The sequence below is a fragment of the Ursus arctos genome, unplaced genomic scaffold (assembly GCF_023065955.2).
Source record: "Ursus arctos isolate Adak ecotype North America unplaced genomic scaffold, UrsArc2.0 scaffold_4, whole genome shotgun sequence".
Lineage (NCBI taxonomy): Eukaryota > Metazoa > Chordata > Mammalia > Carnivora > Ursidae > Ursus > Ursus arctos.
This window is the reverse complement of record NW_026623056.1, coordinates 49,624,262-49,649,589: the sequence shown is the minus strand read 5'-3', so window position 1 is coordinate 49,649,589 and position 25,328 is coordinate 49,624,262. Positions and strand designations below refer to the sequence as shown.

The 25,328-nt window shown below is 38.9% G+C and overlaps 1 protein-coding gene across 1 annotated transcript; it reads left to right on the top strand.

Annotated features, from left to right (window-relative positions):
- The first annotated feature begins 1,141 nt into the window (after positions 1-1,141).
- LOC113250527 (cell cycle control protein 50C-like) lies at positions 1,142-24,716 on the top strand. Its single transcript, XM_057306730.1, has 7 exons — positions 1,142-2,126; positions 6,162-6,272; positions 13,004-13,105; positions 14,121-14,208; positions 14,610-14,750; positions 19,773-19,982; positions 22,709-24,716. Exons 1-7 carry the CDS (start codon positions 1,896-1,898, stop codon positions 22,897-22,899), a joined length of 1,074 nt encoding a protein of 357 aa, XP_057162713.1. The 5' UTR covers positions 1,142-1,895; the 3' UTR covers positions 22,900-24,716.
- The last annotated feature ends 612 nt before the right edge of the window (positions 24,717-25,328 follow it).

The window sequence follows — 25,328 nt, the reverse complement described above, 5'->3', positions numbered from 1 at the left end:
CCACCCCCCACGCACCCTCCACAAACCACTCCCCCCCGCCAAATAAGTGAGAATTCTGATTCCAACTGAAACATTGGCTCTTCCTGTCTGATAGCCTTCATACTGGGACCTCAGCTCTTCCTGATTTTACAGCGCGTTTTGGCCTTTAGACTCAAACCGAGACATCAGCTCTGCAGATTTTGGACTTGCCAGCCTCCTCCATAACCACGTGAGCCGATTCCTTCTAATAAAATCTCTTTACATACCTCCAATTAATTTTGTTTCTCTGGAGAACCTTGACTAATATACTAAATGAAAGTTCCTTCTATTTTGAGATTTTGGTTAGTTTGGTTTTGTTGTTTTATAAAAAGCCTAAGAAATTATGTCCTTACAGATTTGTTACTATAATGACCCTTTTGCTAGGTGTTATCTGTGTAGTATAATCCCACCCAATGTTGGACCAAGTTCCTAGGCGGCCTGATTATTTTGTACCCAACCACGCGCATATAATCTAATCTTATACACTGTTGCTGCATTTTAAAACACAAGTTCTTGACCATGTTTATTTAGTAAAACAAATAGTAGATGTGAATTAGAAGGGTTCGCTGCCATCTTCTCACACAAGGCTGATACCAGCAGCTATACTTGTCATAGTCTCCAAGCCAGATTCAAGTGATATGCTGAAAATTTCCCCCTCGTATTTGCTTTTCCTAGTTTTGCAAGTGGAAAACTTTGACTCTGAGTTGGATACCATCTAGTGTAAGTATTTGCATTTATTTTTATGCTTTTAAGCTAGGTACACCTGCCAAAGTCATTGCCTTCTTTAATATAAAAATAGTCCAGGGGCATCTGGGTGGCTCCATCAGTTAAGCATCTGACTCTTGATTTTGGCCAGGTCATGATCTCAGGGTTATGATATCGAGCTCTGCATCAGGCTCCACGCTGTGTTTGGAACCCACTTAAGATTCTCTGTCTCCCTCTCTTTCTGCCCCTCCCTTAAAAAAAATAAAATGAAATAAAAATAAAAATATTCCAGCATGGCTTCTCTGCCTAATGTTAAAAAAAAAAAAGGAAGATTAGAAACTTGCCTATTTTTTTAAATCCTAAGTCTATATCTTAAATACATTGTAAAGAAAAGGTAATTATTAACAGCCTAATGAAATGTTAGGGAATTTCTGATAAATGAGAAAAAACCCAAACCAAACTAATAATACCATATTGCAATATTGAACATTTAATCGATTATCTATCTTCCCGTTCCTTTCTCTTGCCTCATTTGAGCAACTCCAAAGCACATGCTTGGAAAAAGTTTAGGAGGAGGTGTTTTTAATGTGCATTTTCTACCAGAGTCTCTCTTATGGATGAAAAAATTGGCAGCTGCTGAGATTAGACATCTGTGTTCCACAATCCCTGTTTGCTTCCCTCTTCCTCATTATCACAAGTAGCAAAGTTAGTTGTAATGTGAGAGCATTCTTCCAACTCAATTTATATTTACGTTAGAAGCTGCCGCATTTGGAAAAAAGCTGATAGCTCTTTTATTTTTTGTATTAATCTCCAAGGCTTTAGGCAAGTTCTCAAAGATAAATCCATTTTCCCCCTTTCAGGAAGGGCTTGCCTTGAATTAGTCACCACATCCCAGAAATAGCCAATTATAACTGCTTCCCAATGTTGCCAGATGTTGCTCTGTGCAGACCCTGCTGGGGACTATTCCTCCTAGGCATGGCATTTAGCACAGGTTTTTTGAGCCTAAAGTAAAATATACCAATGGCTGATTGAAGAGAGCTGTGCTCCTGCTGAATATCAAGTTCAGTTAGGGAATAAGTCTGGGAAGCAGACTGGAACTACAAAGGAAAGTTCACATAATGCTTAATTTAGTATTACCATTATGCACCATTACTATGGGTAATAATGTATAAATGCCTCAGAAGTATATCTCAGTTACCCGCAGGACCAAAATGAAGAGGACATCCGAGGACGGCCAGTCCAAATTGCCAGACAACACTGCCTTGAAGCAGCAGCAGTTGCCTGCCTACCGGCTACAGCTCTCAGCCACTGGAGTCCTCTCTTGCTTTTTTGCCACAGGAGTATTCTGCCTTGGTATGGGCATCATCCTTATATTGTCTGCAAAGAGTATCAAGGAAATAGAGGTTTGTCCCATCTCACATTTGTAATGCAGATTCTAAGAATTTTCAGCTTTGGGACTATAAATGAGTGACCAGTTTGAGAACACAGCCCCTTAATAGACGAGACTAGAACATCCCTTTTCAGTCAGCTGGTGCAGGTGGTGGCAGCCTCTGTATGTTGGCTTTATTCATCCCTACTCCCTCTTGAGGACAATCACTCTCACACTGGTCTGCTCAGCCATTCATTTACAGGAGCCTGGCAAAGTCAGAAGTTTTTTTAAGCTGGCGGAGTACTGACCAAGGATTGATAGAGAGAGGTAGGAGGTGGAGAGGCAGGGTCAAATGACTGCCAGATGCCCGTGAATCATATGGATAAAAAGTAAAGGCACAAAGATGTCTTCAATTTTGTCCCACTTTCAAGCATTGTGTCTTTCCCTTTGCAAATGAACTCCCTCTGAGATCATTACTTTAATCTAGGAAAGGCAAGAACCCGAATCTTTCTGGCCAAAAGCTGAAGCTAAGGGCATACCCTCCCTCCATTACAAGCCTTTGTTAATTTGATTAACAAGCTGTTAAAGAATTAGAATCTGAGAAGCTGGTTGGGGGGGTGGGGGGACATTAAGAGTGAGGCTAAGGTTAGATCAGCCTTGCCCACATTCAATCTAACAAATTAAGCAAATGTTTAATTCAAATCAGCTCTGAGCAGATTACTGGGCATCCCAGACTATGACCTCCACCCTGAAGGCAGCCATGGAAAGCTCTCCCAACATGGCCAGCAGCAAAGTTATGAAGGCCAAGTCTGTCAACATTGACTTAACATTCATGAGTGTCTGAAAGTGCTGAGAGATCTGTTGGGTTTGCAAATGCGTGAGATAAGAAAGAGTTGACTCCTGCCCTCAATGAACTAATGATAGAGTAGGTAAGGTATGTGTGATAAGAACAGAGAGCTCAGCCATGGTTGCCTTGTTCACCACAACCGCAACGCCTTCCTTGCACATTGCCCAGTACATAATAGGCACAAACTTAGTGAAAGAATGGATTAGGGCAAATAGGACTTTAAAGAAGAAAACGCCATTTCAGGTCCCACTCCTCCTACCAAACCACACTGCTCTAATGCCTTTCCACTTATATTTTCTGCTTCCAGCTCCCAGCAGTTTATCTCCCCAGGAATTAAATGCCCTTAGGTCCTTTTGAGTCCTCCAGTGTGAGATGTAAACCACCAGGCCCCACCAACTAGCATATGCAAAATGGCAGGAGAAAATTAAACTTGCCTTATTGAAGAGCATAGCATAAGTAGCTTACAAGGTTGTTAGATTTCCACAAACAGCTCATCCTATTTACTTTTCTATTTTCTTCTTCACCAACCCCTTTCTTTCTGGTGTCTCCCCCCTTCCCATGTCTTCCTTGCTTCTTCCCTTCTGGTTATCCACCCTTACCCACTGTGAAGTGCAGCCTCCATTAAGAGGCAGCCATTGCTAAGTGTCACCTCACACATGTGAAGGGAACCTCACTCCATGGTTCGCGGAGGCCACTCTGCAAACAACTTTCAACAGAGTGATTTTTATCATGTTAAGGAGATTTTCCAATAGACTTTTATTTCTAGTCACTTAGGACAGGACTATTTCTAACATTTTGCTTTTATCTGAGAAAGCCAAAACCACTGTGATAGTGAGATCCTCTTTTGCACATGGTTGTATTTCGTTATATTGGGTGGTAAGATGAAGTGCATACCCCAGGCCAGTGTGGTCAAGCACAGACCTAGTAGAAGAGTTCTGAGTGGTTTTCGTGTTCTCACTTAGCCCTGGGCTACAACAAGGAAGTGACTTTTTTCCAGTTCACTTTAAGCAAGAATGATTATTTCTGCCTCTCCAAAATTCTATGCGGAGCAAGCAGAATGTGATCTTTGATGTCATTTTAGAGCTATAGGTTTACAAGGCCATTCAAGACAGTAGATCAGAGATATGTTTTCCTCATAAATTGTTATTTATCTTATTATTAATTTTTCCATCTTCAATCACCTATTTCACCCATCCCTCCGCCTCCTCCTCTCTGGTAACCACCAGTTTGTTCTCTATAGTTAAGAGTCTGGTTTTTTTTGTTTGTTTGTTTCTCTCTTTTTTCCTTTGCATATTTGTTTTGCTTCTTAAATTCTGCTTATGAGTGAAATCATGTGGTATTTGTCTTTCTCTGACTTAGTTCATTTAGCATAATACTCTCTAGCTCCAGGGGTGCCTGAGTGGCTCAGTCAGTTAAGTGTCTGACTCTTGATTTCCACTCAGGTCACGATCATAAGGGTATGAGATCAAGCCCTGCATCAGGCTCTGAGCTCAGTGGAGTCTGCTTGAGATTCTCTCTATCCCTCTTCCTCTGCCTCTCCCCCCACTCTCACTCTTTTTAAATAAATAAATAAATAAATAAATAAATAAATAAATAAATAAATAAAATCTTTAAAAAATACTTTCTAGTTCCATCCACATCATTGCAAAAGGCAAGATTTCCTTCTTTTTGATGGCTGAGTAATATTCCATTATATTTATTTATATATACGTATATATAAATAATATGTATATATATATCACCTCTTATTTATCTATTCATCAGTCTGTGGACACTTGGTCTGCTTCTGTAGTTTGGCTACCTCATAAAACTTTTAGAACTAGAAAGCACCTTAGATATCATCTAGTCAAAGATTATTTGATCATGAAACGCATTTTTTTCTAATTCTGCACTAATAGAATCCATGGAATAGAATGAATACTGCTAGAAGAAGCTCACAAATCAATTAATTGCTAGATAAAATGATGCTGATGAACAAAATGTGGGCCCTGAGGTTAAGTATTTAACTCAAGGTCAAAGACTGACTGAACTGAACCCCAGTTTCCTCAGTCACAATCCAGTGTGCTGTCAGTTATGATACAGCCCTGTTCTTTAAAGCTTTTTAAAAATTAGAATGCAGTTTCACAAACAGAAAGCACATCAATATTTTCCAAAATGATAGTTCAAGCCTTGCTGTGTATTTAAAGAATGATTTAAAAATACATACATACATAAAATAAAGAATGATTTAAGTAAATATAAGCATTTAAATACAATTAAGTAGCCTTTTGGCTAATCTTTAATTTAGCCTAACACTGCATATTTGGCTTCAGAACTGGTGGTTTGCAAGGATTAAAAAAATCCTGTCTTTCTTGTTAGTCTTCCTTCCCAAAGAATCCTAAATCTTGGCAGTTTACCAAGGAGAAGGCCACTCCCTTGCTTTCCTGCTCTTCCCCATTCTCATAATCTAATTATTCTTCAACACAGTAAGGAAAGAGCAGAGGGGGAAGTACACAGCCTCTGTGGCTCTCCGTGAGCCTTCCTTCCTTAAGCTTCTTCCAGTATCTTCGCATAACTGAGGCTCTTAGCCAGAGCTCATAGGATTTGCTCATTTGGAACACACCACCCTTTTTGAAAGAGTCCACAATACCATTTTAAACAGAATTTAACTTTTAAAAGACACAGAATGTGATAACATTTTAAAATCAGAATTATTCCACAAAATCAATAACCCTGCATTTTGGAAGCCTTTCTTTTTCTGTGTTTGGTTCTTTTTAATAACTTCCTCTAGATGTCATGTAGAAAAATTCATTAGTATAAATATTTTCCATACAATAGAATGGAAAAACAGTGAAGTGACTTCCCCATAAAGCTGATTAGCCTCAGGCCATAGGCCCAGTTCTCGTGAGTCATTGTCTAATACTTTCCTAATGACACCTCTTTATGATCGAGACATAAGCCTACGTCACAACAGGTTACATAAATATACAATAGAAACACTGAATTCTAGGTCAGTGGCAAAGTACTGCCAGGTATGAAAATGAGAGACTGTAAAAGGGCCCACTTCTCCCAAGCATCTGCAGAAACACTTTTTCCTAACAGTGGACTATCCTTCATTCATGTCCCAGAGTCCGTGCCCTTGACACACAGAGCTTGAAGACTTAGGTGGACTCAGGACTTGATTTTTAAAATATGAACTCATGTAATTTTTAATTAGTAATTGTTCTTTTCCCTGCCTGACAGATTAAATACACAAAAATCTGTGGAAATTGTGCAAAACTGCGAGAAGATGCCACTAATTTTGACAAAGAATGCACCTGCTCTATTCCGTTTTACCTTTCAGAGACAATGCAGGTAAGTGAAATTCAAGAGTCTTCAATTAGCTGTACACTGATCTACTCCTATTTCACACTTGGCAGTAAATTCATGATTTCCACCAAGTGCTTTCCAAAACTGAAAATACAAAAAATAAAGCAGAGTACTGGTAAGGGAACTTTGAAAGTGTTGAGTTCATGCACGACTCTTCCCCCTAATTTTTTACCTTGGAATATTATTCTTCTCCTTTGTTTCTAAGTTTCCAGACTCTTTACCTTCCCAACTTTGTAACATAATTCTTAATATCAATCAGGCAGGTTTTATTCCAAATGTCAACAAAAGAGGAGACCATAGAGATCATTGAATCATTGAATCTAACCACCCATTTTAGAGTGAGAAAATTAATGGGCTGAGAGGTTAAGTGACTTCCACAAGGTTAATGTCAGGGGTCACACACCTGCTGTCCCCTATTCTCTCCCTTTCCCCTCCCCCTCAAGTCATTCTACATTTGCAACTGCCTAATCCCTAAGGCAACTCCTGGCCTGGCTGTCAGGCATTGTGAGAAATGTGAAAGAATTATTAAAAGAAGTCCCTGCTCTTGGGCTGATTAAAGTCTCATGTTAGTCCGGGTCCTCTGAGAAGCAGATGCCAAGACAGGATTAGACATGCAAGAGATTTATTGGGGTAACTGCCTGTGAGAGAAAATGGGGAGAGAGCCAGAGGAGGCCGGGAGAGCTGTCAGATCACAATACAGCTCTGACCCCTGTGAAGAAATGGGGAGGGAAGGAAGGGAGGAAGTTAGGAAGAAAGGTCTTACACTGCAGTATATTCTTTAGGAAGTTTCAGCAAGGCCAACAGTATATTCTTTAGGAAGTTTCAGCAAGGCCAACAGAAAGTTCCTGAAGGAGTCTGCCTCAGTGTCCCTCCTATGCTCAGCCATTGGGAGCAGCCAGGGGCAGCATGGCCTTGATGCAAACACAAGATGATTTCAGAGCATGACACCCGAGGTTATCCTTCAATTACTGTCCCTGTAGGAGGGAACCCCAGAGGTACCTCTTTAGGGCCTCTGCAATTTGGTTGGCAGTCAAGACAACCAAATAAATGAAAAATTGTATTCCTTTCAACTCCTCAAAGTTCCTGTCCTGTCATCTAGACTCCACACCTTTCCCCCCCACAGTGTCTTCCTCCCTGACCTGGTTGATCCCCTTTATAGATGACTTTGCATGGGATGAATCCGAGTATGGGCAGGCTTTCACTTGAGCTTCCCATTGAGCATTCCCCTTGAGCTTCCCACCTCAAGACCCTGCTTCCACCTCAAACTCAGCTGGTCCCAAACTAAACTCATCATCATCTCCTGGAAAACCCTCCTTACTTCCCTTCCTGGTAAAGATCCCATCACCAAGAGTCCAAACTTTCCTCTTTGACTTTACCCTGCCAACTCCTTTTTCATCTCAGCCTCTGATGTGTGGACACTGTTCTTCAATCCATCTTTCCAACCACCCTATTGTCCTCTTCATTTCTTTTGGCATTGCCTCAGTTCAGGCCTCCTGGTCCAGTATCAGAGCTACCTAATTGCACTCCTGCCTTTGCCTTCCCCTACTTTAAACCAGCTGTTATTTGCAAAATAAGTTCACCATCCTCCTCACCCCCAAAAAAGCACTCTTTCAGATTGCTGTTCAACCATCTGAAGCCCAGCTACCTTTACATAAAAACAGGAAGGAGACCTTGTACTCCTGCCAGCTGACCAACTTACTTTCCCGTGATACAACTCTATGTTTCTGCTGTTGTTTTGCCTAGAAAGTCTCCCCACTCACTGCCACTTGTTTTAAACCCCTAACATCCCTAGGCATTCCTTGACCCTCCTTTTCACTCCTTTCTCCAACAACAGTTTGCCCAGATTTGTATCCAATGAACTTATTAAAATCAGTGGTATAAAAATATCCTGCAGACTCATTTCCTCTACTTATAGGAACCTCCCTGAGGATAGGGACCATGCTTAACCTGTTACATCACAACTACCTACTCGAAAGTATCTGCACTATACACTCAAACTTCCCCCCCCCACCCTCCCTTTACCACAGGTAAACTACCCCAGTTCCTTTCTGCGGGCTTATCTCTACTTGTACATAGATGCTATCTTTTCTTGCCTTTGTAAGGACTTAACTCAGAGTTCTGTCCTCTCTTATATCATCAGCTTTTCTTTCTACTCAATCATTCCCAGCATACAGACAGACAGAATATTTCACTTATCTTCAAACAAACGAACCGCTCTTCTATTCTTCCCATTTCCCTGCCAGCTATTTGCCCATTTCTTACTTCCCATTAGTAGGAAATCTCAGAAGAGTTGTCTGTATTAGCTACTTCCAGTTCCTCTCTTCTCATTGTCTCTTAAACCCACTCCAATCAGGTTTCAGCAGTCAGACCTTAGTGCCTTGTCACTCATTGGACATAGGTGATCACTCCTTTATCCTCAACATACTTTCTTCTCTTAGCTTTAAAAATACTACACTGTCTTGGTTTTCCTCCTAGCCCCCTGGTTGCCCTTCTTTGGTTCCTTTGCTGTTCTTCCTATTTTCCCCCAAACTCCTTATGTTGAGATAGGCAGCACTTTAGTCCTAGTCTTTAGTCTTCTCCTCTCTCTATTCACTTTTTTGGAAATGTCATCTACCTCCAGACTTTAGGTGCCATCTCTTGCCAACACCATTTTGTATCTGTAGCCCAAACATCTCTTCCAAACCCACACTTGTATGTCCAGCTTCCTTCCTAATGTCACCACGTGGATATCTAATAGATAGCTAAAGGTCAGCATTTCCAAAACTGAATTCCCGGTTTCCACTTCTCCCCTTATCCACCTCACCACCCCCCAACCCCACAAAAAAAACCTAATCCATCCAAAGACTTCTCAATCTCAGTTGAAAACAACTCCATCCTTCTTGTGCGCAGGCCAAAAGCCTAGGAGTCATTTGTGACTCCTTTTATTCTCCACACTTCACATCCAATGCATCCTGTTGGCTCTACGTTCAGAATATCTCCAGGGTCTGTCCACTTCTCCCACTTCTTCTGCTACTACCCAGCTCCATGCTGTGTTCACCTCTCACTTAGATTTGTGACATAGCCTCCTAACAGGTCTCCCTGCTTGTATCCATGTCTCAACATAGTGACCAAAGTGAGTTTTTCTTTTTTAAGATGTATTTATTTATTTGAGAGAGAGAGAGAAGGGAGGGGCAGAGGGAGAGAGAATCTCAGGCAGATTCCAGGCTGAGCACAGAGACCAACACAGGGCTCAATCTCACGACCCTGAGATCATGACCTGAGCCGAAACCAAGAGTTGGCTGCTCAACCATCTGTGCCACCCAGGCACCACCCAGGCGCCCCCAGGGTGAGCATTTTAAAGCTGAAGTCATATGTTATTCCTTTACTCAAAAATCCCTGCAGTGGGGGCACCCAGCTGGCTCAGTTGGACAAGCTTGCAACTCTTGATCTCAGGGTCATGAGTTTGAGCCCCACATTGGGAGTAGAGATTACTAATAAATAAATAAACTTAAAAAAAAAATTCCTAACAGCTACTCTTTCCACTCAGTGAAAAACCTCAAGTCCCTACAAGGCATTGCATGATTTGGCTTCTTACTTCCTCTCTGACCTAATCCCTACATTCTCTTCCCCCAACCCCACTCCCACCACACTGGACTTCTCACTTATTCAACAAGTCAGGCATTCTCTTGCCTTGCCCCCCTGATATTCACTTGGCCAACTCCCCTACCTACTTCAGGTCTTGGTTCAACCCTCACCTCAATAAGGCCTACACTGGCAGTCCTATTTCACACTACAACCTGTCGATTCACCCCACTCTTGTAACACTCCTGATCCTTGTTAACTTGCTATGATTTCAATTTTTTCCATAGTACTTATCACCTAATATACCATATAAATTAATAGTCTATAATATGTATTATTTATTGTCCATCTTGCACTATTGTGTCCCAAGCACCTATGACAATGCCTGACACACTGTAGGTGCTCAATTAATATTTGTTGAATGAACATATGAAACTTCACTTCCTCCACAGTGTGTAACACAGTATATTTATGTGGTAGATGCTCAGAAAATGTTGAAAGATTAAATGAATGGAGGAAAGATAAAGTGCTAAGTTATATAACTTTATGTTCTAGGAAGCTTCAGTTTTATGTGACCCTTTCTAATTTCTCTCTTGATCCCAAATGAAAGCATGTTGGCATTAGTAATATTCTGAATACATCCATACTGATTATGGCTAGTGCTAAGCAATTTTGTGAGTAAGTCAGATATAAACTATAAGGAAATTACTGAGTTGTACTTGGATTATAAGTGATATCTATATAAAGTCAATGAGGGAGGTTTTATGCATGTGTTCTTATAGGTCAAAATTCTAGTTCTCTGTATGTTTGCCCTTTATTGCCTTCCTCAACTCACCGTGCTGAGTTAGTGTTAGTTTGTGTCACCTAAAGGGCAGAAATAGACTCATAAACACAGAGAACGAGCTGCTGATGGCCAGAGGGGAGGGGGTTGAGGCCTGGGAAGAATGGGTAGAAGGGGAGCGGGAGGAGATACAAGCTTACAGTTATGTAATGAATAAGTCACGGGCCATCATAGGGATGATGATGAATAAGGCACATCATAGGGAACATAGTCAATGGTATTGTTATAGCATTGTATGGTGACAGATGGTAGCTACACGTGTGGTTTAGACTTCGTCAAATCACTATTTTGTGCACCTGAAGCTAATGTAACATTGTGTATCAACTATACTTCAATTGAAAATTTCAAGAAAGTTGGTGTTGCCGAATTTTGGCAGGAAGGCAGGGGATGCTTTAAACAATAGAAAACTATTCTTTCACAGTTCTGGAAGTCAAAAGTCTGAAATCAAGGTGTAACAGAGTCGATTCCTTCTTGGAGGCTCAGAGTACTTGCATATTTGAGGAAAAAAATCAAAAGATAAAATCTTAAGGACTACAGTTTTCATCTGTCTGTGTACTTTGAAACCTTAAAGTCAAATAGATGTTACCAGCTGCTAACCATTCCTTTCAGGCAATGACTTTCTCATAAAAATCCAACCAAACTAGTTAGTGCAACCACAGAGCCTTCGGTTCACCAGTCAGCACACATTACACATGCTAGGCAATGAGTTCACGCAAGACTGCCTTAAACTAGGAATCCTGCACGGAGTGCCACTGAATTTAAAGAGAAGAAACACCATAAAGTGCCTTATGCCTCTAGGACCAATAAAAAAGATGATGATCTGGGAGGCCTCGTTAAGCTAAATCTTGGACAAAGAATCACTGAAAAAAGGTTATTAAAACACTTCTGTCCCTGGTGTGGTAAGTGTTCTCTGACTGTTTATTTTGTCATTTATGTGAATGCATCACTTTGGGTAAGTAAAATTCTCTTTTTAGCTTCCAAGAAAATGTATGGTAAATTCCACTCTGTGGGTTTCATATTTTCTATAGTTATGGGTCAACAATAGAGGTTCCCTCGTTGGGTGAGGAAATATAATCAGTCATTCCCGCTATGCCTGGCTTGTTCGCCTTCACACCCATGCTCTCTGTTTATGACGTTGTGGCCTGCCGCTTTGTCATGACCCAACCTCTCCCCTTCTCGGTGTTCCAGACACTTTTCTTGTACAAGTGACTAAGTTCTTAAGCCTTTGTTAAGTTTTCTGTAAATGGCCACATTTACCATGACCTTTCTTTCCAGCCTGCCCTGAGTACCAGCATACTTTTCCACACTCATCCTCTTACAGGTCTTTAGAGTGAGACCAGAAGCCTTTCCAAAGTGCCATTTTTCATAATATAAGCAAATCAATTGACTCAGGAGATTGTAAAAAAATATGCTTGTATTTCTAGCACTGAATATAGCACCTAACATATGGGGAGCACTTAATAAAGGCCTTCATCTTTTTGGATTCAGGCCTTCATTATTTTGGAGGTAGGTAGAATATTAATTATAAACAGCCACATTGACATTTCCATTTGCATCATATGTGCCATTAGTAAAATCTGTATCAAGTCTGCCTGGAGAATGTTGGTATGTCACCAGAAAGGTAAGCATGATGGTAGCCTATGACTAGGGAGCCTCCTAGGGTAGCATACATGAAAAGGATCATCTCTCATGGCAACAAGGTGACTTACTGCCAAGGTGAAAATCACCTTTCTTTCAGATCCATGAATCATTCTATTCCCTCTTTTTTTGTCCATAACAAATGGTTCACTATTTCTTGAGCAAGGGCTGTGTGCCAGGTACTGTACTAGATTCTAGGGATAGAAAGACAAAGACCCGTGGAGCCAGACCACAAGGAGCTAACCTCATATCTTTCACATGCACCCAGATGGCTCCAGCTTCAAATATGTTCAAGGACTTGGTTTGAAATCATTGACTTTGATGCCTACCACAACCCCTAGGCAAGCATTTTTCCTGCTATTGCTAGGGAATAACGATATTTGCAGCATCAATTTTATATATTGAGATACAAAACCTGGTTTTAAAATTTTTTCATGGCAGGAGCATAAGTAACCCTTACAAAAACATTCAAAATATGTTATTTGGTGATTTTAATAATTCTGTGTAGATGAGGATTTTCCAATACTAATTTTTTAAAATGATTTCTTGGGTTTCTGCTTGATAGAAAGAAACTTTCAGTTCCTATCAATTCTTTCTGAGGTGCTTTTTACTATAAAAATCGTGTCCATGTTTATTAATATTCCAGTTAATTCTTCTTGGTTTTCTCCTTTTACAGGGTAATGTTTATATGTACTACAAATTGTATGGCTTCTATCAGAATCTCTATCGATATATTCTATCCAGAAGTAATAGCCAACTTGTGGGTACAGACTTAAAGGTAAGGCTTTATTTAATTTGGTATAATACTCTTTTTTTTTAACCAAGTAGATCTTTAAGTCTAAAAGAGGTTATGGGAAAGTAAACTAAAAACCTAAAGTTTTATAAGACAGGAATGCTCATTTCATTCTTGCGTAAAATGAAGGGGCTGGGTAATCAATGTATCTGCTATTGAGAGGAGAGGTTTCCCTCTTCAGAACAGTAATATGAATCTTGTCCAATTAAATGGTTATCCTTTCATGCATCAACCACTCTGATAGTAACCTTGAGTGGTTGGTCTCAGTCCAGTTCCCTGTATATCTACCATTGTCCTTCCTATAATTCAGGACTTCACTCCAGCCAAGTATAAGGAAATTGAGCGCTACTTGATTGATTAAAAGCCTTTGGTTTAATTAAATACCCTTTCACTCCTAGGATTATAAAATTTTACTCTTGATAGATGATACTGACCAAACTAGCAAAAAAAAAAAAAAAAAAAAAAAAAACTAGAAGGAAACCTTTTCCATACTGAGATTGTTATATGAAAGTGATAATCAAATGATTTTTTAGCAAACACTCTTTTAAAACTATATTCTGGTAGTTAGGTGGATGGATTCCCTATGACAAGTCATCTAGTATATAGACTCACTACCATTTGCATCATTTTCAGAATATGAATTACACTCCAAAAAAAAGAAGGTCTGATGTTTTCTGGTGTAGGTGTAGTGTGATATTTAGCAGAGCCCACAAATTAAGTTCCTTCCTACAGACATATTTAGTATGTTATATATTGTTAATAAGGAAAAAAAACTACACACACACACACACACACACACGCACACACACATGCAATCTCCAAAACACAAAAATTTCCTAGTCTAAGTGAGCCAGAAGTCTGGGAAAAACAGGTAGCAGTCCATAATCTTGTTATGTGTCAATAAATTAGTGTGGATTGATTTACATTGCCAGTGTTGTCACTTTTAACATTCAGAGAGTTTACCAAAGCATTTCTTTTTACTGTATCATCTTGCATCCAGGATGTTGGAAACTGTGCTCCATTTAGCAAGTCCCACGATGGGACTCCCATTGCTCCTTGTGGTGCTATTGCCAACAGCATATTCAACGGTAGGTGACTTTTCCTCTCTCCATGGTGTGCCTTTTCGTAAGCGTGTAATAACCTACATGTCCAGAAGATCACCTCTGCAACTGAGTAGCAGTTCAAAAAAAAAAATTGCGTATACATTATCCACTGACTTACAGTATTTCATTTGCAAATAACTTCTCCCTTACCAGAGATTTGAAGTAGTTAGGGAACATGAGCTAAATGGAGCTTGAGAGTATTTTCCAATAATTGGGGCCTTGGCAAGAAAAAGAATAGTTTTCTAATTCCAAGATCTATTACATGTAGGCATGTTGAGAGTCTGCTAAAACCCTAGTTTATTTTTCAACTGTGTCTGGTTTTGTGCTTTGAAGTGGGGCAAAAATGCTTGCTTGTGTCTCTAGCACAATTTTTAATTTCCTTGCAGATACCATTATTCTTTCATACAAACTTAATTCATCTATACCTATCAAAGTCCCAATGCTAAGAAGTGGAATTACATGGTGGACAGATAAGTATGTCAAGTTTCAGAATCCAAGTTCCATTAATCTTTCTAGCGCATTTGCAGGTAAGACCCATATATTAGCTAAATATTCTTATCTTTTTATAAAAACTTTTTTATGTGTGAGGAAATGTTTATGATACCTCCTTCTTTACTTATTTGCTGACCTCCCTATTGCTCTGACTTTCCCTACCTGTGGACATCCTCATCACATACCTATCAGAATCATGAAATGATTGGTGCCCTGGTTCCTTTCAGTTTATGTTAGGAAAAAGGCAATGTTTTAAGAAAGTTGTTTCTTCATTTATAATTAGGATGACCGTGTAATTTATTGTCCAAACTGGTGCACTTTTGAGAGTGAAAGGGGGCACTAGAATAACTGAAGTTATATATTTATTTGAAATTTGTATTTATTGATCAATAAATTGACATTACTATATTGGTGGACCTATAAAATAATTCCATTACGAACTATTTTAAAAAGCAACTCTCTCAAAAATTAAAATAACATATCTGTGTATATTAAACCAACTAAAAAAACTACTTTATTATTTAAAAATTAAAAGATAACATAAGCAGAATAATTATTCTAGTTATATATAGTCACATATTTTAATCAGTTTCTTGGCCTTATCTGTCTTCATTACATGCCCCTGTATTTTTCCAATGAATTTGTTCTTTTTATTATATTTTAAAATATTTTATTAAAATATTATTTTTAATTTTTTCACAAAATTATCTGCAGTCTTTTTTGAAGTTGAACTTTATGGTTAATCAGTTTGACGCTGTTGGCATCTTTAATTGATTCTCCTCTTTTAACCCTAATATTTTTTTTTAATTGAGAAGATATCTATAGGTGCTGAGGTACCTATCATGCTCATAGCCAATTTTACTAAATGGAGGATATTTCCATTTTCAATTTTTTTGTATTGAAATACACTAGTATTATAACCTAAATATTTTCATAAACACTGTCTTTTTACTTCACATTTTTTTCTATCTCTGTTCCTTCTAAGTGTATTCCTAAATTTAGATGCTACAAAATCTTAAACCTTCTTGATATCATTTAATTTTGGTAGAGAAAAAAATTTTTTTAAGATTTTATTTATTTATTTGAGAGAGACTGAGAGAGAGAAGGAGAGAAAGCATGAGCAGGGGTGAAGGGCAGAGGGAGAGGGAGAAGCAGACTCCCCACTGAGCAGGGAGCCTGATGTGGGACTCAATTCCAGGACCGTGGGATCATGACCTGAGCCGAAGGCAAGCACCAACTGAGCCACCAGGCACCCTAGAGAAAAGATTTTATTCAGTTGAAAACAGGAGCTCCATCAAAAGAGTTTTTACCTAAGTTGAAATATTCTAAAGTACAATTGTAGAATTTAAAAATTAAATTCGTCCACATTTTGAACTCTCATTATATAATATATTCAGTTATTCCCATGTTTTCATAGGGGTAAATTTTAATATCTTCTTGTTTGCAAGATTGGCTTTCAATAATTACAACTCACTAAATCAAAAACTAAAGTTTTTCGGCATTCCATATTTTGGATACTTTGTTTAAAATTGTTAAACTATTTTGACTAAAGTTCAACCAAAAGTTAGAGACTCGTTTACCAAAATGTTTGGATCATTGGGATCATCATAGTTCTTCACAGGCTCAAACATTTCTAAAATTCTGGTTGATGATGCATAACAAAGACAGACCACATATACTACCATCCTGAAGTATTGCTTTTATTTATCAGCCATATTATTGTAAAAATTTTACAGTTCAGTTTCTCTAACTGTGATAATACAAAAATATTTTAATTTGCATAACTACAGCTCTTCTTTTGATTAGTAAAAAATTGTAGCTTGTTTGGTTGTAATTACAAATTATGTAGGTACCACAGCCAATTTGAAGTACATTGATCTGTACATTTATTGATTTATCAAGAACATTATCTTTATTCTGATGTGTTCCACCAAATTTGTATTCATGTTATCATTACAAAACCAAAAAACTTAACTTGATTTTAGATTTTTTAGCTGAATTTATAGTAATATTTATTATAATGTTAGAGTTTTCATCTTTCAAGATTGAACATCAAAAAACTTTGCTTTGATTCCATGAAAAGTCAAACCAAAAAATTCAAACCATTATTATAATTAACTGATTTTCTATTTTGAAGCATTTGAAGACACTGATGTGAAACTGGCCTCATTTAACTGTATGCAAAGTTCTTTTTGTACTAATGGAGGCAACACATTAAAGCTTTCCTTTGTTTACCAAAAAAAAAAAATCTAATAAAAAATTGAAACTAGAAGGAAGCTTATTTGATCTAAATGAAAAGTCATGCTCACATAATGACATATAAATGGACCTTCTGTAGCTACCTGAGGTAAAGCATTGTCTTTGGATGTACTCTTAAAAATAACCACAAACTTCTGAAGTAGATTCTGATGTTCTTCAGCAGATTTATGTCTTTTAATTTTCCCTGGGTCTTTCACATCACAATGGTTCCCTTGTGCAGTAAATGTCAACCAACACTGCAAGTTTCACATTCATCAACTCTCTCAAGAAACTGTACTTAATTTTACATTAAACATACATGTTCTATTTTTTAGCTCTTTACAGGTTAAAGACTTACTAGCAAATAAAAACTGATATCAAACAATAAAAGTTATATATTTGTACCATATAATAAATAGTAAAACCACAGTTGAAACAGACTTCAAACCTGTGCTCAGCAAGACCGTTCCGCATCTGTTTCCCACACCGTGTCATGTATGTGTAACATAACCTTTAATTTCCTTCATTTCCCACTGATCCCACTGACTTGTAGGCTGGCAGCTTCGTGCATCTCACAGGCCAACACAGAGGCCATGACCTAACTTGCTGGAGTGTCAAACAGCTGGTAGGGGTCACAGGAATTTTATGTTTTAATTGAAAGGATCTCTGGTTATCCTTCATTAATCACATGTTAAAGTAAGCATTCCATTCACTGCACATGGGTATTTCACATACTACTAGCTAAGACCATGGCTGGAAGGTGGAAGGATGAAATTATACATACATTATTTGTTTGGGATAAATGCTAAGTCAGATGGGATAACAGACAACAGACATAAGCTGGGACTATCTTAGACAAACTGGCATATATGGTCACTGTACCTATGTTTGAATCCCTAGTTTTTGAAAGGAAGTTGGCAACATTCTATTGTTTTGTCTTGCCACATAACCTCAGACCTACAACACAAAGGGTCCTTGGTGTTCTCTTATCTCCTGCTACACTTTGTTCTTACCTTTACTGTAAGAGCTACCACATTATCCTATAATTATCTATTTGAATACTTGTCATCCCCACTTCAGTCTGTGAATTCCTTGAGGAGAGTAGGAAGTTTTGTATCCCCGGCGCTTGATACATAGTGAGGAATCATGAAATGCTTATTGTTGAATGAATGGATAAATACAAATGACCCAACTTGGAAAAGGAAGAAAGATGGTGCCTCTTAGAACACACTTCACATACTCTCTGGAAATGGCATGAAGTGGGATCAGGGGTTGGTAGGGAAAGGCATGCTTGAACTTACATTTTTAACAAGCTCCCTGGGTGATTAGGATGTCAGTGTCCTATAGGACATGTTGCCTTGGGGCATGAGCTCATGAGAGGGTGAGGTCCACAGTGGAGGTACCAAAGGCAATTCCAATTTTCATTAAAATTCTTCTAGCAACAGTGATTGAAATTTTGGGAAGGCCAAAATAGGTGAGCTCCATGATATTTGCTGAGGAAGTTTCTTCAGCAAAGGATTTTTTTCCAAAGGAAGTTTAAGTGTACAAACATACTTCAACAGATTAATCCAACCAAACTTAGCACTTGCTTTTACAAGTACCATGCTTAGAAAACAGGATGGGTTTCTTTTAAAAGAAAATAGTTTAGTCAATTGAGTTGAGAAAGAGTGGTTTCATCTTTTGCATTTGGATTCTACAAATACTAGAACCAACTGTCTAGAATGAAAAAGTTCATTAAACAATTTTCTCTTATTGACTAGTTCTTTAAAATTCAGTATGGATTTTATTATCTTCTGTCACTTTTCATTGGAATCACTCATTCCTTTAGCAAGCATCTATTTGAATGCCTGCTATGTGCCAGGCACTAGACTAAATGCCAGTGAAAAAAAGACACTGTATTGAAGAGTCTCTTGTATAGTGGAAAAGACAGAGAAGCCCACCATGCTAAAGTGGGAAGTATGAGAATGAGAGTAAATTCAACAGACTCATTTCCTGACACTGGCCCTCCCCCCTTGCTTCCAACGTTCCTACAACACCAAAACCTACTAGGCCTCCTGGCTTTAGAACAGGCTTGTAACACCTTTGCTCTCTGCCTCTCCCCTTTACCAATTCCTCCTCCTTTCTTCCAACTTTGAGCTCTTAGGCACATTGTTGCAGAGAATATTTATTTAACACAGTCTTCATGCACATACATGATTATTTCCTTAGAATAAATTTCTGGAAGTAGAATTTCTAGGCCAAAATATATGTAAAATATATTAAAGCTTTTGATGCATGCTCCTAGATTGCCGGTGATGTTATTAATCCACACATCTATCTGCTCCGTACAAGAGTTCCTGTTTCCACTGCATCATCAATTGTTTCACTCTTTTCTTTACCTGTTACCCAAGTTTTAGGTGAAATGATCATATCTTGTTTTAATTTCCTGTCTTTAAATTATTAGTGAAGCAAATGAAGACAGTCCCTATGATGCTATCCCTGAATCCAACCACTATTATCCTTTTGCTCTATTTTTTCAGTGCTTTTTATGCATTTAATATAATTGAACACATAATATACATATAATTTGATATTCTGTTCTTTTTTAACCCTATGTCAAGTCATCATTATTTCCCGCACATTTCCTTAGAATTTTTATAATCCATTATTTTTAATGGTTGCATACTTAGGTAGCTTATACACACGCACTTTTTTTAAAGTCTTAATTTTTATTTCTCTTTACTCAAGAATGCAAAAGTTATTTCATTCTCTCTATTCTAAGGAAAACTGAAGGGTGTAGATGATTTTTCTCAACCGTGTCAATGATTTTCCTCCCACAGGGACCACAAAGCCCCCATGCTGGGCTAAGCCTGTCTATGAACTGGATGGAGAGGACCCAGGAAACAATGGCTTCCTCAATGATGACTTCATTGTGTGGATGCGGACAGCCGCATTTCCCACTTTCAAAAAACTCTACCGTCGACTCAATCGGATACAGTACTTTATTGAAGGCTTGCCTGCTGGTAACTATAGTTTCAACATTACCTATAGTATCCTTTTATACCACTCTTCTTCCTGAGGGTGAAGGAAAATCAGCATCCATCTGGCTACTAGTTGTTGAATTATTTCATTTTGTACTCTTCTACTCTACAATCTAATCTGTATATATAAAGTAGAAATATATAGTTCTTTTACAGGTAATATGTCACTTGTTACCATAGAGCTGTTTGTCTCCACTTTATATAATCAAATGAGTGCTTTTCTTTCTTTCTTTCTTTCTTTCTTTTTAGGAATAACAGTTAATAGCAGTGTCAGGTAAGTAGGGATGGATAAATAAGGGAGGACTATTTCTATCCCCCAAGAAAGAGTAAATACCAGTGGGCCTAGAAATGTATAACAGAAAGAGGAAGGCTATTATGTGGGATGGGATGAGGTAGAGGACCAGGGATATAAGAGAGAGCAATTTGATAAGTAGTAAATTTAGAATATGTGCTAAAAATAATAAAAACTGAGAGACACTGTAGAACCTTTTATTCTAAACAAAAGTGTAGACCAAGGGAGCCTTGGACTCAAGACACAGGTGCAGTCCATCCAACCCACGTGAGGCACGTTATAAGCTCTGCTCTGTAACGCTGTGTTCTTCCGTCTCTTTGATAACAAGCCAGCTAGTAGGAGTCAGTGCCTTGGTTATGGACATAGGGTCAAGTCAGGAGTCACATGTTTTAATGTGAGATTCTGAATTTTTTCACTTAATTCAAAAATAGAAATGTAACTCTTGACTTAAAAAAAAGATTTAACTTCAAAATAACACCAGACACTATCTTTAAAAAATTATATATTTATACACAGTCTCAGGGCTACTGACTAGGAGGTGTTCGTGGGACCCCCAGCAGGCCAGAGTATCTAACCACAAAACTGTCTACCTCCTTAGTTCCTTTATGTCTCAGGGAGCTTGAATGAGAAATACTTTGGAATAAGTGAATGACTGTATGTGCTCCAGTTCCTTGCTCCATCTTTTCTTTTCTATCCCAGAGTGTGGACATCTCCATTCTGACAGGGGAGGGGAACATTCCTCAGTCAGAGATGCCCCCATTGATGTGACACCATCTCTATTTCTCAGCTTGTTGCCACCTTTTTGTTCACTGATCAGGAGTACGGTTTGCCTTCAGTTCATTCATTTTCATTTCTCCCTAAATAAAAATGAAAGCCACAGACTTGTTTTTCTTATGCAGCATCATACATACAGATCAAAGAGTAAACCATAGAATATTACCTTTTTAAGAGGATTTCAGCAAGCCCCCCCCCCAAAATTTGAGATTGAAAGTTGCTTGACAGTGGTCTCCCAAATTAGACCTTCTTTTTTTTCTTTTTTTAAATAATTGTTTGTTATGTTATGTTAGTCACCATACAGTACATCCTTAGTTTTTGATGTAGCGTTCCATGATTCATTGCGTGTAACACCAGTGCTCCGTGCAAATTAGGCCTTCTGATTCCAACTTCGTCTATGAATCCCTTATCAGTAGAGCAGTTAGAGTTGCAATCACAAAACAGGAAGAAAAAACCTATCAAATACTGCTGCCTTCACAATGCATGACAGGGAGTTTGCGTTGAGGGAAGCATAAGAGAGTCCATGTTCCAAACAAAGGAGACACTGTTTCTCCTCTGGGGTCAAGCTCCCCTTGGGTGACTTCATTCAGTCGTATTTTAATGCTGGTGACTCTCAAGTCTAATCTCGCAGGCAGAACCTAGATCCTTAGCTTCCGTCCTACACTTGCACTACTGGAGGTAAGCCCTGGTGTGAGTAGTACCCAGCCTGCTTCATGGCCTGGCTGCCACGCAAGCAGAAGGACTAAATCTGAGCTGCAGCAAACACCTACCACTCCTAAGGGGAAAAAGATGTTCTGTGTATGAGGAAAAGACCTTCTTAATGGAACTGAGGAAAGAGAAAACAGGCAGCTGGGTCAAGGTGGCACGCAGGGACCTGGCGACAGTGAGGAATTTTGATGGAAAAGAGAAAACTTGATTCCTAACCAGTTTCTCTGTGCCTTTAAATCACATGTTGCCAAGTGACTCGAGGCCTTTTAAGAGCTTTGCTGGGAAATGCCGCTGTCCTGTGCCGTTGCTATGAGAAGTCTTTATTTGTTTATTAGTTTGGTTTACAAAAGGCACCAGATGTTTAAAAACCTCAGGCCACATGCACAATCAAAATGACATCATTAAAATGCTAATGATAGCAAACCCACTTCAAACATATTCTCTCTCCCCAGCAGTGAGGGATGTTTGCCTTTTCAAAACCCAAATGAATGCACCACCTTTAGCTTTCCCACCAAAAATGTTTTGCCATATATCTCATTATTTTTTCTTCTTCACTCGTCTTAAAGAATTTTCTCTAAGGTACAAATTCAAACCTTAGTCTATGAAAGACTTTAGCCTACCCTGGGTCTCCTGATGCACAAAATTTTAGGTTTGCCGTAGAGCACATCTGTATTCTTTTCATTTCCTTGGGTCTGCCAAAAAAATGAAATATATTTGTCCATTTTTTTAGTTGTCTGTAAGTCAGTCTGATCTATTTGTGTCAGAAGGCTTATTTTTACTTAATTTCATTCCAGCAAGATACAACATTGGTAAAGATTAGATAATATGAAGTTGAACATTCAACCATTTTTTTTAACCTACAAACAACAATTTTATATGGTTTAGTCTAATGTATTTAGGATACACAGTGGTAGAGCTGACAAGTGTTGAAACAGATCCTTAACAGGTCTTCTTGTCTTAGATTTTCCAGTAACAAGGTTCAAAGGAGAAAAATCAGTTGTTCTTTCCACCCTGACATGGAGTGGAGGCAGTAGTCTTTTCTTAGGTCTCGTCTACACGGTGACAGGAGCGGTGACATGGTTGGCCTCTTTTTCCATGATGGCAGTTCACTTGACGCTGAAAGACAGGAAAGTGCTCTTCATCCAGCAGTAAAGTCAAGTTTTAAGAAGAAGAGCAGAAACCACAGAAATGGACAATGAAGTAACAGAGCCAAAGATTTCTGACAAGAAATGACTGGGATATTTCATCAAGGGGAACTGGATTGACTGACCAAGTACAATCCCAAATAAATAAATAATGAGAGATTCAGAGTGAAGAAGAGGAGGAAGACAGGGAGGAAGAGGAGGAGGAGGAAAAGGCATCGTTATATATAGTGAGATGTCCTTGGAATGGGGAAGATAAATCATCTTTGAGTTCTAAACCAGGTCTCGGGTATTTATTTGAAGCCCTTGTGCCTAAAGGTCGGTGAATGCCTAGGAGAGAGTGCCATCATTAGACAAGAGTAAGTAAGCCTGGGGTCCCCAAGATTAGGTGAATTCTTTTAACCTCTATCAGGCTCAGACCATGAGTCTTCATTGCTTGGTCGAAGTTTTAGACTTTCTAACAATTGTTAAGCATGTAATTGAGCAATCAGGATGATTTTTGAAAACTTATTTATTCAGTGTTCCCTTTTCTCTATGGATTCAAAACTAAGTTTTCTCTGCTAAGAAAATACCAAGCAAAGATTGTGGAGTGCCCTGAACACCCACAATACAGCAATACACCAAAAAGAAAGGCCAGAGGGTTCCCTGAAGTTATTCATGTAGCCAAGAGGAAAGCACTGAAAGTTACTGATTCTCTCAAAAGTTGTATTCAGCATTTAAGGGCACAAAACAATTTTCAAACTTATTGGGATGACATATTCTGGAATGCAAATGATGACATGTATTTATGATACTTGAAATACATGTGTTGAGGGAGCTTTTCAGGGTCCATGTGAAAATGTTTGAATTCCTGGGATGCCTGGGTTGCATCTGCCTTCAGTTCCGGTCATGATCCCAGGGTCTAGGGTTCGAGTTCCACATCAGGTTCTTTGCTCAGCAGGGAGCCTGCTTCTCCCTCTGCCCCTCCCTCCGGTCGTCTGGGTGCTCCCTCTCTCTCTTGCTCTCTCTCTCTCTGACAAATAAAGTCTTTATTTAAAAAAATGTTTGAATTCCAAAGGTACCTTAAAGGAGACTGAACAAAGTACTTGGTAAAGCTGCCAGGGGAAGAGTCCCCACAGATTTGTGTACATAGATCTGAATACTATACTTTAAAAAACATGTTTATATTTCTTTTTTAAGTTGGAAGAATCTTTACTCTGTGATGTCTCTAGGAGAATTTTCATTTGTTAAAGAAAAATACAGTACCAACACATATTTGTCTCTTTAGCAGCCAAGAGGACATTTCTTTGTTGCAACTTTCTGCATTTACCACACAGTTGAGTACTTTCTCAAAAAGACCAAATTTCAAGTTCCAATGCTGAAATCCCAGAATCCCTCCCCTTTCTCACCTTCCATCTGTAACCAGTGACCTCTGGTATCCAAATGTGGTGGGGCCAAATAATGCCTTACCTCCCACCCCAAAGATAGCTACGGCCTAATCCCAGAACCAGTGAATGTTACTTTAGATGTCAAAAGAGACTTTGCAGATGTGATTAAATTAAGGGTATTGTATGGGGAGATTATCCTGGATTACCTGGGTGGGCCCAATGTAACTGTGTGGGTCCTTATAAGAAGCAGGAGATCAGAAGAGTAGCAGGAATGTGGCAATGGAAACAAGAGACTGAAATGATACAAGGAAGGAACTATGATCCAAAGAATGTAAGCGGCGTCTAGAAGCTGAAAAAAGCAGGAAACTCCCCTGAAGCCTTCAGAAGTCCTGCTGACATCTTGATTTGAGACTTCTGACCCCCAGAACTGTAAGAGAATGAATTTATGTTGTTTTAAGCACTGAGTGTGTGGTAATTTGTTATAGCAGTCATAGAAAACTAATATACTAGGGGCTGGCACTGTTCATGTCTCCTGGGCAATTGTTTCTCAAGTTTAGGTGAACTACCCAGGGCAGAGGGCTAAGAGAGAACAGAGCTCACACCTGAATGAGGCTATTGACCTCAGATCTTGGACTCTCACCTTCTAGTCCACACTCCTCAGTTATGGTGCTGATTGGAAAAAGGCATGAACACATTTGCTGCGTCTCAGTTTTGTTTGTCGGCATATAGAATGCTGTATTTGTTAAGGTTCTCCAGAGAAACAGGACCGTGTGCATGCGCACACTTGACAAATGCAAAATCTGATGCAGGAGGCTGGCAGGCTGGAGGTTCAGGAAAGAGTTACAGTTCAAGCCAAAAGACAGTCTGCTGGAGAAACCAGAAAAGAGTCAGTGTTGCAGATGAATCCTGAAGTCTGTGTGCCGGAGAATTCCTTTTTGCTCAGGAGAGGTTAACTTTTTTTTGTCTTCAGACTTTCAACTGATTGGATGAAACCACTCACATTATAGAGGGCAGTCTGCTTTACTCAGTCTATCAATTTTTTTTTAATTTTGAGGCGGTTGGTGAGCCTGGC

Excerpts from the sequence above, each read along its gene's own strand:
- LOC113250527 (XM_057306730.1), top strand. The coding sequence starts at position 1,896 with ATGCCTCAGAAGTATATCTCAGTTACCCGCAGGACCAAAATGAAGAGG. Across the intron at positions 14,209-14,609 it reads TGCCAACAGCATATTCAACG|ATACCATTATTCTTTCATAC; the intron begins GTAGGTGACTTT and ends ATTTCCTTGCAG. Across the intron at positions 14,751-19,772 it reads TCTTTCTAGCGCATTTGCAG|GGACCACAAAGCCCCCATGC; the intron begins GTAAGACCCATA and ends TTCCTCCCACAG.